We start from the raw sequence: 17,684 nt of genomic DNA on the forward strand, positions 1-17,684 counted from the left end.
GATATGTGTAGTTACTTAATAAAATTTGGGTAGGCAAATGGATACATGAGTAGGTGAATAGTTTGGTGAAGTGTGTTCCCCTCTGGCTTCTAATATCAATGAAATACTCAGTTTTTCTTGGCCTTAGTTTCTTCATGCAGAAAATGATAGGTTGGAACCAGATTATATCTAGGGTCACTTTCTTTAAGATGAAATTCTATGATAATCTACCCTTACAGTGAAAATTTATTCCTACAAACATAAAAAAGGCAAGTCACATGCAACCTGTGGCAGCTATGAGGATGCGCCTCACAGACCTCCAACTGCAGGGAACATAACTGACCCAGGGTCCCGCTACTCTGCTCTTGGAAATCCAGCAGCACTTTTAAGTGAGGCTACAATTCCCACAGGCTGCTCCCACCAATGAGTGAGCATGACAGGGGTATTAAGGCAGATCCTTCTGTGGGAAACATGGCTCTCATCTGAAGGTCAACACATCTGATAATATTAATTCTACTACTAGCACTAATAAAAGCAATCAATTAGGGAGCATTTACTGTGTTAGTCACCATTCAAAGCCCTTTACCTATATTTAATGATTTCATTATCATGAATACCCTTAACGTAAATACAGTTGTTTTCTCTGTTTTAGAAAAGAGATAGCTGAGACAGAGAAAGAGGAGGTAACTTGCCAAAGGTCAAAGAGTTAATATATAATAGAGCCAGAATTCAAACCCAGGAAGGCAACCATAGTCCTGACCACCATGTTATTCAGCCTCTCGACATTCAGAGTTGATCCCACTCTCTTACTAGAAAAACTCTCCTCATTTGGCTTTCCTGACAATGTACTAACTTGATGTTCCTCTGAGCATTGCCTGGACTTCTTTCTGGACCTTCCTACTCTTTGGTCCATCTCTTACATGCTGGCATCTTTGGGACTGTGCCCTAAGCCTCATCTTCTTACACTACATCCACCTCTGTAGAATTAGTAACCATCCGCCTACAGATGATTCACAAATCTAGTTATGCCTCCAGGACTCCTCACCCAAATATCCGACTTCCTGCTCAACACCTCTTCTAGGTTGTCCGTCTAAAGAGTACTAAAAATCAGCATGTGCCAAAAAGAATTCATCATCTATCCTATTCCCTAACATATTCCTCCATCCATATTCCTCATTCCAGAAATACAGTGCTGCCATCTACCTGATGGTGCATCCCTCTCACATTCTATGGCCAATCAACGAGGATATAAGCTCCATGAGGACAGAAATCTTATTTCTCTTTTGGTTGCTGATGAACTTCTGGTAACTAGCCCAGTGTCTGATACATTGTATGCATTCAATAAGTACTTGTTGAATGAATGAATGACTCTAATCCATTACCAAGTCTTTTGGTCCCACTTTGATGCCATTCATTTCTCCTTACCTCCACTGCTACTGATCCAGCCCAAGCAAGTAGAATCTATCTTCTGAGCCAACTGATATCTTTTCTTCCATTCTGCCTCCCTCCAAGTCTATCTTCTGGACTGCTTTCATGGTAATGTTTTTCAAAAGAAAAACCTTATCAAATAACCTTCCTACTTGAAACCCTTCAGTGCTGTTCTATTGCCATTAAGATATAAAACCCAAAACCCTAACTTGATTCACAAGACCCTTTGTGATGTAGCCTATGCCCACCTCTTGGGGCTCATCTCTTACCAACTGACTCCTCCCTACCTTTGCTCTATTTTTCTGGTCATCTACTCATTCCTCAAGCACAAGCACGGTGTCTTTTACCTCTTAGTCTGCACTCATTCTATTCCCTTTGCCTGTAATATTCTTACAATTTATGTGGTTGAACCCTGTTTGTCTTAAGTCTAATTTAAAGTTTGCACCTTCAAAGGGAATATCTAGGACCCCTTAGACTGAATTATGTTTCTTTGATTTAAGCTTCTGTAATAGACTGAATATATTGAATGCCTCTATTACCCTGAACCCCTTGTCTAAAAGCTCATGAGTAGGGGACCCTCTCTGCCAGGTTTATAATGTATCGTCAGCACCTAGCACTATACTTCATACATATTAATGCCCTATTGAGGATTATACTGAATTTTTTTTTTTTGCATCAGTAAATAGGTAAGGTCCTTCCTATTGTGATTGGGAGCATATTGCTTGCAAATCTGCAGTCAAGAAGTTGGCACATCATCTCTAAGATTTTGTTGCTAGATTGAACTCTAATTAAATGAATCCCACATTTCTTATAAAAATATGGAATTAAAATTCCAAAGGCAGAATTTCTCCGTATACAACTTTTCTTTCATCATGTTTTCTTTTGAAATCTAACTCAAATGTCACCTACCCTGTGACATTTTTCTCCTCTTTCCCAGGCAAAATTAGTTCCTCTTTCCATTTTGCTCCCCCAGGCATCAGCTTCGTGCTGTTAAAGGAAAAGGTGAAAGCAGATTGTAGTATTTTGTCAAGGTTTGTCACAAATGTGTATGGTTAAGAAATGGACTTATCATGTATCTATGCGGAAGGGTTTTTTTTTTTTTTTTTCCCATATTTTTTTTTTTGAGTCTGAGTTTCACCAAGGTATGGGGATAGTTGTTTTTACCAAAAAATTTCAATCTTGTGTTCAAATGTTAAAAACATTAAAACAAATAACCCAATTAAAAAATGGGTAAAGGACCTGAATAGACATTTCTCCAAATAAGATATACAAATGGTCTATAAACACATGAAAGACACTTAACATCATTAGCCATCAGGAAAATGCACATCAAAACAACAAGATGCTACTTCTCAGGCATTAGGATGACTACAGTTTTAAAAAATGAACAATAACAAGTGCTGGTGAAGATGTGGAGAAATTGGAACTCTCATATATTGCTGGTGAGAAAGTGAAATGATGTAGCCATGTTGAAAAACAGTCTGGCAGTTCTTCAGAAAGTTAAACATGCAGCCATCATGTGTCTTAGTCAGTTCAGGCTGCTATAACAAATTACCATAGGTTGGGTGGCTTATAAACAATAGAAATTTATTTCTCACTGTTCGGAAGGCTGGAATTCCAAGATCAGGGTTTCAGCATGGTCAGATTCTGGTAAGGCACTCTTTTGGGTTGCAGGCTGCCAACTTCTCAAGCTTTCTGGCCTTTTCTTTGTAGAGCACTAATCCCATTCATAAAGGCTCCACCCCATGACCTAATTACCTCCCAAAGGCCCCACCACCAAATACCATCACATTGGCATTAGGGTTTCAATATATGAATTTTGGAGGACACAAACATTCTGTCCATTGCACCATATGCCCCAGTAATCCCACTCCTGGGTATACACCCCAAAGAAGTTAAAACATATGTCCACACAAAAAGCTGTGCTCCAATGTTTATGGCAACATTATTTATAATGACCAAAAGGTAGAAACAACTCAAACGTCCATCAACTGATAAGTGGGTAAATAAAATGTGGTATATCCATATTATGGAATATTATTCAGCAATAAAAAGAAATGTAGTACTGTTACAGGCTACAACATGGATCAAGCTTGAAAACATACTAAGTTAAAGAAGCCAGATACAAAAGGCTGCATATCTTATGATGCCATTTATATGAAATATCCAGAATAGGCAAATCCAGAGACAAAAAGCAGATTTGTGGTTGCCAGGGGATGGAGAGTTAGTTAATGGGTATAGGGTTTCTTTCTGGGGTGATGGAAATATTCTGGAACTAAATAGAAGTGATGAGTGCATTAACATATTGAAAATACTAAAATCACTGAAGTGTATACTTTAAGATGGTGAATTTTATGTTATATGAATTGTATCTCAATTTTTAAAATACTAAAACTAAAAATTTATTAAGGACATCATTGTATTTGGACTGGCATTTATTCATCATACTTTATGGTTAGTCACCCATAGTTTCTTCTTTTTTACTGATACAAAATATTTTACATATTTATGGGGTACATGTGACTGTTACATGCATAGACTATATCATGATCCAGTTAGGGTACTCAGGGTATCCATCAAATACTCAAATATCTTGAGTATTTATCATTTCTATGTGTTGGCAACATTTCAGTTTCTCTCTTCTAGCTACTTGGAAATATACAATACATTGTTGCTAACTGTAGTCACCCTACTGTGCTAGGAATATTGGAGTTTATCATAGGTTATTTGGAAACTGTTAGTTAAGCGCAGACTAGGTCAAGATTGTGGTATCCCTTGCAGAATTGTTAGGAATACACAAATTACATTAGGCAGATGGCTGCATTATTTCTCAGTCAAAACTCTTTATCAGAGCATTTTAATAATATTTGCCATGCTGTCCTATGCTTGAATGCATCTGTTTTCAACAGACTGTGAACTTAAGAGAGCAAAGACCAGGTCCTTTTCATCACTGTACTTTATGTGCCTAAGACAGTACTTGGAACATAGCAAGTACACAATAAATGCTTTACTTTGAAATAGTACTACTTAATGAAAGAAAAATTTACCTTCCAGGGGACATTTGGCAATGTCTGGAGACATTTCTGATTGTCAGAACTAGAGGGGTGTATGCCACTGGCATCTGTAGATAAAGACCATTGTTAAATGTCCTACAACACATAAGACAACTCCCAACAACAAACGATGATCTGGCCCAAAATGTCAGTTGTGTAGAAGTTGAGAAACCCTGTTCTAAATGTTTGAGTGATTTATGAATCCCTAAAATTAATTCCATTAACAAATGAAAAAAAGTCCCCTTCAAGAAAAAGTGAATGTTAAAATCATCTTCACATTTGGTGCTCTCAGTAAATGAAATGTCTCAGACCATATCTTTATAGCTCTTAACTGAGTAATCAAATTTGTGGGAGAGGCAGACCATGAGGGAAATCTACAAGGTTGTTTAACTTCCCGACCTTGACTTAGATATTTTTAACTTGCATAAAGTTCAGTCCTGTAGCAGAAAGCACATGATAAAATGTGCATTCCTTTGTCTGTTAAAGAGTCCAGGAAACATTTTTACAGTGTATTTAATATGTGTAAGGAAATAGTCACAGCCCTCCACTAAATACACAATGCAAGTATTTTTCTTCAAAGTCTGGTAGCAACCCTGTCCAACACCAGGACAGTAAATAGGTAAACATGCAGTGAGCTTCATCCATGGCAGCACTACTTGGGGGCACTTGGTGAGGCGCAGGAGACTCACCTTTTTCAGGCATCTAGATCAGGCAAGCTACAGCCTGTGGGCCAAGGCTAGGTGATCCCCTCTTTGTAAACAGTTCATGAGTCAAGAACAGTTTTTACATTTTTAAATGTTAGAAGATGGCTCAAAAGGTATATCATGACACAGGAAAATTATATGCTATTCAAATTTCAGTGTCCATAAATAAAGTTTTATTGGAACACAATCATGCCCATCTGTTTACTATTGCCTATGGCTGCTTTTGTGCTTGGACAGAGATCTTACGGCCCTACAAAGCCTAAAATACTTACCATCTGGCTGTTTACAGAAAATGTTTGCCGATTTCTGCTCTAAAATTAAGGAGTTTAGCAAATTGGGTTTCCAGGAGGTCACGTGGAACAGCAGTGAGCCCTGAGCTAGAATTCCCAACACCCAGCTCTGCTGGGGAGGTGACTCCACTCCATTGAACAGGAGATTCCTCCTCTGTAACATGAGAGGGCTTTGCTGAATGAGCCCTTTCAGCTCTTAATCATTTATAGTCTGTGGTGATTCCAGTCTATTCAATGGTTCCCAGGTGCCAGTGGGGTAAAAGTGTAGAGCTCTGGTCTGGGACAAAGCCACATGGCCAGAAAGTAACTGAACTAGACAAAGAACTGGACAGTTACTGTGCCTATACAGAGCAGATCTGAAAAGTGGCACTCTACAAGGTTCAAAAACATACATTTTGGACATCTTCATGTGCCCTACTTTTATGGATTATGTAACCCAATTCTTTTAACCACGGGGAAGAAGGAAATGGTTGAAACTAATTATTGAGGAAGGCTGGCAAACCAACAATTCAGGTTTTCAAAATATGATTTAGCAATTGCTGCAGGTTTCTCGAAATTAACCAGGTAATTGACATCTCTGTTTATTTTAGTAGTAGGGAAGAGTTTCTGCTGTCTTTTCTATTTTCTCAATACTAACATATAGTTCTTTATCTGCAGTGCAAGGGATCATGGATTGTTAACATCGGCACATCAGCCTGGGGTCTGTCACTATGGAACTAGACTGGCCTGCTGCTACGGCTGGAGAAGAAACAGCAAAGGAGTCTGTGAAGGTAATTTTGTAAAAATTCAGACCCTACACTTAGATCAGGGCCCTTGGGTTTTTATATGTCACACCATGAACTGCCACAAAATTGCCAGTGGATCTCTTAGGCAAGGACATACATAACTACCAATAACCAATGTCTGGGTTCCTATGAGATCTCTTCCCAGACAAAATGTGACTAACACTATCATATTTGGCATGATTTATTTTAGAAGACTGTCTTGTCAATTATTTTCATGATTATCTTAGTGAGTATGGCTAGGTTGTTTGTTTTCTTTTTAATCTAAAGGAACTAAGATGGGCAAAAGCAGGCCAATAAATTCCTCCTCTAATTATAGTTTTTTCCAGCTGACTTCCAATAAAATATACTTTTTAATTATTAATCACCCGACTAGTAGGCTTCAGCCTCAAAACAAGTAAGCCTTTTAGCTTACAGATATGTTACTCACATTTTAAAAATCCATACTGCCAATTTCTAAACGTTTTCAATTTACACATGCATATATGCAAATATTTTAAGTATTTTGCTGATTTTGTTATACTTTGGACATTTCTCAGAGTATGTGTTAGGAACTTCAAGAGAGGCCTCTGATCATTTCAAGGAGGTTGAGGAGGGTAGAGATGAGCATAAATTTTTGCCTTGTTTTTCTTTTTATGACTTTCCATAATGACCAACACTGGCAGTGTAGCAGAACCAAATCTACATCCCTCATAACTGACTAACTCACCAGGGGTATGTTCCTTTAGGACAGGAATCTACTCTCACTGTTACTGTGTCCTTCAGTAGGTAGCATATGCCTCATCCTAAGTTCTTTATCTGCTAAATGGGATAGCAGCCCAATTGCAGGTCCCATAAAAGCGCTAACATGTTAGCTATTTTTAGAAATAACAATGCTACCTTTTCTTTGCTGGTCTGTTCCTGCCCCAACCTCCTTCTCTCTAGCTGGTTCAAAAATATCTGGATTGACCATAAATGGGGGAAGAACTTGATAATATCCAAAATCTATAAAACAGTAGAAAATATTGATATTGCTTCCACGTGTTCCATATTATGCAAAACATTCTGCCATCATAATTTGCTTGTGACAAGATGGCAAAAGCATGAAAATACTAGAAAAAAACAAAGATCATCATTTCCCACTTAGATAAAGAAGACAGAATATCCTCCTGGGACTTGTGTCAATTAAAAGTGTGGGTCCTCATACTGATTGGATTGATAGTGTCACAATCAAGGGCATTGAGAACGACTGACGTGGGTGACATTGGGCAAGCTAGTTAGGTCAAGCTAGCTAAGGTAAGCTAGTTAAGCCTCCATTTCCTCCTCTGCAACATGTAGAGAGTAATACCTACCATTGAGGGTGAGAAATGTATGCATTAAAGGGTGAGTTCATTACCTGGCATGCATAGAAAATACCTCATAAATTACCATTCCTTTGGGAAGGACCAATAATTCTCATCACAGACTTCTCTTCATTAAAGCACCAGGTGATGGGGGGATTAAATGTGACTTTATTCTTTTTCTAGACATAACATAACACATTTTTATTTGAAGTCAGTCAGGTGGAAAGGGGCAAAAACCATGTGAAACACATGATTTAGAATCTCTCTTACAGTTGAATGAACTCAACATCTACTGCTATAAAACTGTAAGACCCAGCATGTCGCTGGTTAATAAATGAAGGTAAGGTTTGGCTTCCAGGAAGGGCTTTTCTGTAACTGGATAAGAGCAGTTTGGCCATGACGCACGCGGCCAATCACATTCTCAGTGCTTTCAGGAACTGTATAATCCCACAGGCCTGAAAGAATTTAAAGCAAGATGTCAAAAGGGCAAGTGTGGAGGGCTCAAGCAGAATGCTCACTCTGCAAGTTTTGCAAGCTGAAGAGACGGTCAGCACCCCTACTGCTCCAGTCAAATACTTAGATCTTAAATTGCAATGACTTTTAGATCTAAAATGTGTATTGTGTTTTATCCAATCTACATGATACTTCTTGATGGTAAAGTCATGTGTTCCTTGAGGCGCCAAATAACAGGGTAGTTAGTCCCTGATTTCTGGGTTTCTAATTTTGAAGCCAGAGTTGTGGGATGCTTGATAATAAGAATGCATATCAGCCTGCCCCAGCAAGCAGAGTCAGGCCCCAGGCTGTGAGGTCCCAGTCCACCCAGGCCTTCCCCTCTGTCCATCTATTTGCCCTTCACTCCTCTTGAAGCCCTGCCTCCATGCATACTGGAGCTCTCTAGCTCTTAGCCTCTACCCTGTCTAAATCTGCTCCCAAGGCAGGGTCTCATCAATTCGATATCATTAACTTTAAAATGTATGTCATTTTAGTGAGATGAAATACAGAGTTGTCCAGAAACAAGTACCTGATGAAAAGCTGCAGATGGAGAAGTTTGGGGGAGAACTGAATAAGACTTTCACTTTGTCTAAAGCATGCTTCAATCTCAGGCCATTTTAAACACAAACTGAATTTCCCTTGCTGTGGATTGGCTGTTCAAGTCACAGATCCAAAGTTACTGTAAATTGAAAACATCTTTCTGAAGCTTTAGCCTTATAGCAAGGGTATTACTCACCATTTATCCTACATTCTATTTGGCATATATCCTGGGCTTTCCTGTCTGAACCACATTGAAAATCAGTTTCCAGGGAACAACCAGAGGTTTTCAGGGCTTAAAAAAAAAAAAGATTTATTTTTCTAGCATCTGAATTTAAAGTTGCAGCTCCAAGTACATATCTATAACAAAGTAGACATTGGAAATTAAATTCTCTCTTTTGTCTCTAAAGGTGGAAAAACTTTGCTGGGGAAGCATTTTTCCCTTTTGATTTGTTCAGGGCCATAAAATATTCCCCTATTAAAAGTTCCACAACAATTACTTTATTCTTTATTCAAAAATGTTCAAATATTAAACATGTTTACAACACTATATTAAACGCTATGGGAGAAACAGTGATTAATGTTTAAGTCCCTATCCTGAAGGCACTTGGAAACAAGTAGTGGATGAAAAACAACCACTGTAGCTAAATATATGCCTCATTGTTTAATAAGACAAAAACTGATCAGTTTCACAGGAGAGGCCTGCCAAAGTTCTGTGAAGTTCTTGAAATTGAACAGGCATTCATAGGTGGCTGGAGAAATCTGTAAAGGCTTTTAGAAGAAGGGGCCATGGGCATTGTCCGGCCTGGCCCAGCCCGGACCCGCCGTAAAAAAAAAAAGATGAAGAAGAAGAAGGGGCCATGCCAGGAGTTGGTCCTTGCAGAATGGGGAGAATATTAACTATATTAACTACTGGAAACCCAGGGAAGAGTATCCTACAGAGGGGTAAGAAAAGGCAGAAAGCAAAGGGTAGGTCTGGAGAACAAGCAAGCAATGTCTTTTGCCCACAGTGTTGCCTTTGCCTAGGGGGACTAGAAAAGGTGGAGGCCAGATCATGCTAGGTTTGATTTTTTGTTTTTGTGGGTTTGGTTTGGTTTTGTTTTGTTTTGTTTTGTTTTGTTTTAAGACAGAGTCTTGCTTTGTCGCCCAGGTTAGAGTGCGAAAGCACAATCTCAGCTCACTGTAACCTCTACCTCCTGGATTCGACTGATTCTTTTGCCTCAGTCTCCCAAGTAGCTGGGATTACAGGTGCCCGCCACCATGCCTGGCTAATTTTTGTATTTTTAGTAGAGATGAGGTTTTACCATGTTGGCCAGGCTAGTCTCAAACTCCTGATCTCAGGTGGTCTGCCCTCCTCGCCCTCCCAAAGAGCTGGGATTACAGGTGTGAGCCACCATGCCTGGCCAGATCATGCTAGTTTTAACTTGGTTATGAAACTTGTACTGTATTCAGGAGGTAATAAAGATTCTATGATGACCTCTCTGCAAGGTGTGGCATGATCAGAGCTATGCTTTTGGAATATTAATGTCATGTCTGATATCAAGTTTGCTAGCAGCAGAGCCTGAAAAGGGGATTCTTGTACAAATATTCCATTAAAGGGTGTCTTAGGAGCAATTTGAAAGGGAATGAGGGTGCAGGGGAAAGGGCTAGGCAGAGATATGTTTTCAAAAGAAGTCTAGCTTCAGCCTGATCTCACAGGGACCACTAGGGTGTTAATTGCACAAGAGTTTGTCTTGGCAAGAAACAAGGAACTAGGCTGTTAGACCCTTGCATCAGTAAGGCATTGGTCACAGCTACGGTGGGGAAAACAGAGAGAGAGGGATTCAGCATCATCTTCCAAGTGTCTGTGGGCAAGGCAGTTCTCGTTAGCTAGATAGATAGTTGTTCAATGGATGAGTTGGTAGTAGAAACAAGGATTGGATGTTACAACTGAGTGATATGGAGACAAGAAAAAATAGAAAACTGAAATTTTTGAATCCAGGTAACTTGGAGAAGAATTATGATATTAACAAAAGATAGGGTCTGGGGTTGTAGGGAAAGATGCGGATATCTTTAGGAACAGGTTTGCTTAGAAGTGGACCTAGGGGAATTGATGGATGGAGAAGTAGACACATACCATTCCTGGGCAATTGCTGAGTCATTCTTTCATATTATGGCTATTTCTCGTGCTCCCATTGTATCCAGAAACTGCTGAGAGTCCTTGATACCCTAAGAGTCTCCTTTCTCTCTCATATATTGTATCCTCTCCCTTTCTACTCTTGGGGCTTTCCCATTTACCTTTTTTCCTATCTACTGCTTTTTCTCTTTATTTCCTCCCTATGAGCTGGAATCAAACTGTCCATTATCTTTGACTATTTGTTTTCTTGCCACCAACTGAATCAGTTATAACATCCTACCTGTTGTTTCTCCTACCACTTTAGTCATTGAACAAGTATTTATTGTGTACTTTGTGTCAGGAGTTGGGATAAAGAAGTGAATACAATAGAAAAACAAATCCTACCTTTGTGATGCTTTCTGATGCCTCTATTATCATCCTCATTATAATAATCACGCTTTTAGTTCTCATCCTTATGGCTAGAAGTAGTACCTTCCTCCCTCCAATCTGTTGGTTGTTCAGTCTGATTGATAATGCACAGCATTAAAAAGATTTTGATCATTCAATAGAGAAAATATGGAGGAGATGAAATGGGGCAAGAAACAGAAGGAAGGGGAATGACCTTGGCATTTGCCCAGGGTTACTACTTGTTTTATTAAATATTTTGTGTTTACATGCAAAACTGGCTGGCTCTGGTCTGGGGGGCTTTATATTTCATGGAATAGCACTGGAGTGTGGCATTGCCAAATAAAGTTACAATAAAGTTGTATGCATTGGCTGGGGGTGTGGTGGGAGGTTACCTCGTTTACAGGAAAAATACTTTCCAGTGTCTAAAAGGTGAAAACAGGCTCAAAAGGAGGCAGATGGTCCTCCATATGTCCCCATGGAATACTCTGCCACCCAAAAGGAATATTAAACTAATATTCTAAAAGCATAGCTCTAAATTTTGTGTGCATCTCACTACACTAACTACTGTTCTTTTATCATCAAGACATCTTCTTCTTCCACAGCTACATGTGAACCTGGATGCAAATTTGGTGAGTGCGTTGGACCAAACAAATGCAGATGCTTTCCAGGATACACTGGGAAAACCTGCAGTCAAGGTCAGTAAGGTAGCCCGGGGTCGTAGTTCAAATTCAATCATTGCAGCAGGGCTAGTGACACAATATGGTACGCACGATCTCTTAAAGTCAAGTCTTCAAATGAAGGTGATTTCAGGACAAGATTTTTCAATCTCTTCTCTATGAAAAATGTAAAAATTCTGATGTTTTCGTCAAGATGCTTAGTAAAAGGCCTTTTTAAAAAACGATTTTGTTTTTATAAGCTAAAGGACTTTCGTATTTTTAAATTTCATCTCTTTCCATAACACAGATAAAAGAGCCTTTTTTGAAAAAAATAATTTTATAGCTTTTTAAATTACCTAAGTATTTTATGTATATTTTTATTTTTTAAAAATCCAACAGTGCAAAAAGGTATAAACTTAAAAGTGAGAGTGGCCACCTCCAGTTGTTACTATAAGCATAGTTAAGTTTGTCTTAGATCCTGGAAATCTTTTTCTGTTATAGTGCAAACGTAAGTATTTCTCATAGGCATCTTTGCATGTTAGCACACACAGAACTACCTTATACTTTGTAAGGCTGTGTCCTAGTTCCTAGTGTGAATACTTTTATCCTTTATGCAAAAATATGCTTTATTTAACTATTATGATTTATATTGTCTCCAATTTTTTGCCATTACAAATAGTGCTAAATCTAACATTGTTCTATGCACAGCCCTGCCTTCTTGAATTAATATTTTTGTAGGAAAAATATTTAAAAGTAGAATTGTTGGGTTGAATGATGTGCATGTTTTTATTATACTTCATATACTTTTTGTTTTTTTGAGACAGAGTCTCACTCTGTCACCCAGGATAGAGTGCCGTGGTATGATCATGGCTTACTGCAGCCTTGACCACCCAGGCTCTAGTGATCCTCCCATCTCAGCCTCCTGACTGGCGGGACCACAGGCACATACTACCATGCCTGGCTACTTTTTACAGTGTTTGTAGAGACGAGGTCCCACCACATTGCTCAGACTGGTCTTGAACTCCTGGACTCAAGCCATCCTCCCCTTGCCTTCCCTCCCCAAAGTGCTGGGATTAAAGGCTGAGCTACCACACCTGGCCTTGATATATTATAATAGGTAATTTGTAACTTTCGTCCTAGATCGTTTGCCTGAAAACATTAAAGAGGTTGTAATATCTATAATAGTGGTTCTCAACCTAGGTGATTTTGTCTCCTAGGAAGAGTTGCCACATAAAATACAGATACACAGTTAAATTTAAGTTTTAGATAAACAACAAATAATTTTATATTATATAGATGTTTAAAATCGTATAAGAGGGGTGTGAGGGTTATCTGGCTGTCACATCTGTCACCCCATTGCTCACCAGGGCTGATTTGGTTGATCTGGCTGGCTAGGCAGGTGTCCCCTTCCTCTCTTACTGCTCCATGTGTGTCCTTTTGGAAGCTGCTTGCTGAGGCAAAGAGGACAACCATCCCCAATAAAGGAGGACCAGCCTTCAGTCAAGGGTAGCTGTGCTCCCCTGCTAGAACCTACAAACAAGCTCACAAAATAGTATATGGGATGTATATATACTTTAAAAGGATTAGTCATTTATCTGAAATTCAAATTTACCTGGGAATCCTGCACTGTTTTGTTTAGATATGGGGTCTCACTACGTTGCCCAGGCTGGGGTGCAGTGACTATACTGCATCCATGATCTCCTGGCCTCAAAGCAATCTTCTCGCCTCAGACTCCTGACTAGCTGGGACTACAGGCACACACCACCGCACCCAGCTGGAATCTTGTATTTTTATTTGCCAAATCTGGAAGCCTTATCCCAAGCAACATCTGGCAATGTCTGAAGGCATTTGAAGATGGTGCTACTGGTGTCTAATGGGTAGAGATCAGGGATGCTGCTAAACACCTTACAATTCACAGGATGGCAGTACCTGCAACAAAGAATGATCAGACCCAAATGTCAGTAGTCCCAAGGTTGAAAAACCCTGTTCTAAATGTGGTGAATAAAAAGGCCTCATTAGGGCAGTAATTAATAGCCTACCAATCAAATAAACCTCAGAACCAGACAGATTCATAGCCAAATTCTACTAGAGGTACAAAGAGGACCTGGTACCATTCCTTCTGAAACTATTCCAAACAATAGGAAAAGACAGACTCCTCCCTAACTCTTTTTATGAGGCCAGCATCATCCTGATACCAAAACCTGGCAGAGACACAACAACAACAAATTTCAGACCAATATCCCTGATGAACATCGATGCAAAAATCCTCAATAAAATACTGGCAAACTGAATCCAGCAGCACATCAAAAAGTGTATACACTACGATCAAGTCAGCTTCATCCCTGTGATGCAAGGCTGGTTCAACCTATGCAAATCAATAAATGTAATCCATCACAGAAACAGAACCAATGACAAAAACCACATGATTATATCAATAGATGCAGAGAAGGCCTTCAACAAAATTCAACACCATTTCATGCTAAAAACTCTCAATAAACTAGGTATTGATAGAACATATCTCAAAATAAGAAGAGCTATTTATGACAAACCCACAGCCAATATCATACTGAATGAGCAAAAGCTGGAAGCATTCTCTTTGAAAACTAGCATAAAAGAAGGATGCCCCTCTCACCACTCCTATTCAATATAGTATTGGAATTTCTGGCCAGGGAAATCAGGTAAGAGAAAGAAATAAAGAGTATTCAAATAGAAAGAGAGGAAGTCAAATTGTCTCTGTTTGCAGATGACATGATTATATATTTAGAAAACCCCATTGTCTCAGCCCAAAATCTCCTTAAGCTAATAAGCAACTTCAGCAAAGTCTCAGGATACAAAATCAATGTGTAAAAATCACAAGCATTCCTATACACCAATAATAGACAAAGCCAAATCATGAGTGAATGTCCATTCACAGTTGCTACAGAGAGAATAAAATACCTAGGAATACCACTTACAATGGATGTGAAGGACCTCTTCAAGGATGACTACAAACCACCAGTCAAGGAAATACGAGAGGGCACAAACAAGTGAAAAAACATTCCATGCTTAAGGATAGGAAGAATCAATATCATGAAAATGGCCATACTGCCCAAATTAATTTATAGATTCAATACTATCCCCATCAAACTACCATTGACTTTCTTCACAGAATTGGAAAAAAAAAAAAAACTACTTTAAATTTCATATGGAGCCAAAAAAGAGCCCGTATAGCCAAGACAATCCTAAGGAAAAAGAACAAAGCTGGAGGCATCACATGACCTGACTTCAAACTATGCTACAAGGCTACAGTAGCCAAAACAGCATGGTACTGGTAGCAAAACAGATACATAGACCGATGGAACAGCACAGAGACCTCAGAAATAATGCCACATGTCTACAACCATCTGATCTTTAACAAACTGACAAAAACAAGTAATGGGGAAAGGGTTCCCTATTTAATAAATGGTGTTGGGAAAACTGGCTAGCTGTATGTAGAAAACTGAAACTGGACCCCTTCCTTATACCTTATACAAAAATTAACTCAAGATGGATTAAAGACTTAAGTGTAAGACCTAAAGCCATAAAAACCATAGAAGAAAACCTAGGCAATACCATTCAGGACATAGGCATGGGCAAAGACTTCATGACCAAAACACCAAAAGCAATGACAACAAAAGCCAAAATTGACAAATGGCATCTAATTAAACTAAAAAGCTTCTGCACAGCAAAAGAAACTATCATCAGAGTGGACAGGCAACCTACAGAATGGGAGAAAATTTTTGCAATCTATCTATCTGACAAAGGGCTAATATCCAGAATCTACAAGGAACTTAAACAAATTTACAAGAAAAAAAAAACAGACAACCCCATCAAAAAGTGGGTGAAGGATATGAACAGACACTTCTCAAAAAAAGACATTTGTGCAACCAACAAACACATGAAAAAAAAGCTAATCATCACTGGTCATTAGAGAAATGCAAATGAAAACCACAACGAGATACCATCTCATACCAGTTAGAATGGCAATCATTAAAAAGTCAGGAAACAACAGATGCTGGAGAGGATGTGGAAAAATAGAAATGCTTTTACACTGTTGGTGGGAATGTAAATTAGTTCAACCATTGTGGAAGACAGTGTGGCAATTCCTCAAGGATCTAGAACCAGAAATACCAAAGGTAAGATCTTCTCCAGATGATCCTTTTTAAAATTTTATTTCCTTCTGTGTCATTTTTTATTTTAATAAAAATGTTACTTAGTTTTTTTTTTTTTTTTTTTTTTTTTTTTAGAAAACACAAAAGCACAGAGAAGAAAGTCACCCTCAATCTTACCACCTGAAGATAACCATTAGTCGCATTTAGAGCATACCCTCCTAGGCTTTTCTTTTCCTGTGTATTTTTTAAACAAATTTTGGAGTGATCTGTACAGAGAGTTTTGTAACCTTCTTTTATCATTTAACATCCTGTGTTAAATGATAACACAGGATCATCCAGCCCAAAATGTCATCCTGTGAACATCTTTACTCAGGATTAAATATTGTCCTCCAACTTCACCACTAAGAGCTGTCTGCCAGGGCTCCCTCTAGAGGAATGTAATTTGCCCAGTGCAGGGGCCGCCGAAAATAGCAATAATTGACGGGAGGCTGTACTGTCAGCCTATGTCATCAGCTGCTTGGGACAGCATGAAAGGGAGAAATATATAAATTGTCTATTTCTTTTTGTCAAGTAGTATACACATAGAATTGTGCATATATCAAAAATGTATGGCTCCATGAATTTTTCTAAATGCCTGTGTCACCAGTATCTAGATCAAAAACCAGAAACTTAGCCCCTCAGAAGACTCCCTCACACCCTTTCCAGTCACTTCCATGCCCAGTGAGAGAACCATATCTTGACCTCTTATATCACAGATTAGCTGTGCCTGCTTTTTTAACTGTATATAAATGGACTCATATAGTATGTACACATTTGTATCCAGCTTCTTCCACTCAATATCATGTTTGTGAGATTCATCCGTTGTTGCCTGTAGCTGTCTTTTGTTCAGTTTCATTGCTGTATAGTAGTCCATTGTGTGAATATACAAGTCATTTACCTATTCTTCTTTTGGGAGGTGTTTGGATTACTTACAGTTTGGGGCTATCAAGTATCATGCTATTATGATCATTTTAGTATGCAGGGTTTTTTTAGTGGGCTAAAATCCACATTTCTGTTGGTTATATACCCAGGACTGGGATTTCTAGGTCATGAGTATGTCTAAATATAGCTTTAGTAGATTCTGCCAAGCAGTTTTCCAAAGTGTTGTACCAATTTGCATTCCTTTCCGTGGTGTATGATTATAGTTCCATTTGCTCCACATTCTAGCCAATCCTTTAAAATGGAGTTTGATGGTAGGAAAGGAAGTGTGTAAGTGGTGGCGTTCAGGGAAGATAACCCAGTTGTCTTTCCCAAGACTGGGGTCTAATCTTCTCCATCTGGATATTTCCTGATTCAGTTCACCTTTCCCTGTTTTCTAAATGCCCCTGCAGACATGAATGAGTGTGGAATGAACCCCCGGCCATGCCAACACAGATGTGTGAATACACACGGAAGCTACAAGTGCTTTTGCCTCAGTGGCCACATGCTCATGCCAGATGCCACGTGTGTGAGTAAGTTTCAACTGTCAGGCTGCTCTCAATGTTTAAGACTTGGCTTTTGCCATTTGATGCTTGGGGAAAAGCTGACTTCAGTGATTTTTTAAAAAAAAAAAAAACCTCTAATATTGCCCCCAGCTAAAATGTTTTGGGGCACTTACTTTAAAAAAAAAATGGGCTCACGCCTGTAATCCCAGCACTTTGGGAGGCCGAGGCGGGTGGATCGCGAGGTCAAGAGATCAAGACCATCCTGGTCAACATGGTGAAACCCCGTCTCTACTAAAACTACAAAAAATTAGCTGGGCATAGTAGCGCATGCTTGTAATCCCAGCT

At 39.0% G+C, this 17,684-nt stretch overlaps 1 protein-coding gene across 2 annotated transcripts in view; it reads left to right on the forward strand.

Annotated features, from left to right (window-relative positions):
* Nucleotides 1-17,684, forward strand: part of EGFL6 (EGF like domain multiple 6) — a 62,070-nt gene that overhangs the window by 14,737 nt on the left and 29,649 nt on the right. For both annotated transcript variants that reach the window (XM_017508818.2, XM_017508817.2), the window contains exons 2-4: nt 6,112-6,224; nt 11,693-11,785; nt 17,247-17,366. In XM_017508818.2, coding sequence (XP_017364307.2) covers nt 6,112-6,224; nt 11,693-11,785; nt 17,247-17,366 — 326 coding nt within the window. The remainder of the gene's footprint in view (nt 1-6,111; nt 6,225-11,692; nt 11,786-17,246; nt 17,367-17,684) is intronic.

The sequence above is a fragment of the Cebus imitator genome, unplaced genomic scaffold (genome assembly GCF_001604975.1).
Source record: "Cebus imitator isolate Cc_AM_T3 unplaced genomic scaffold, Cebus_imitator-1.0 Scaffold401, whole genome shotgun sequence".
Lineage (NCBI taxonomy): Eukaryota > Metazoa > Chordata > Mammalia > Primates > Cebidae > Cebus > Cebus imitator.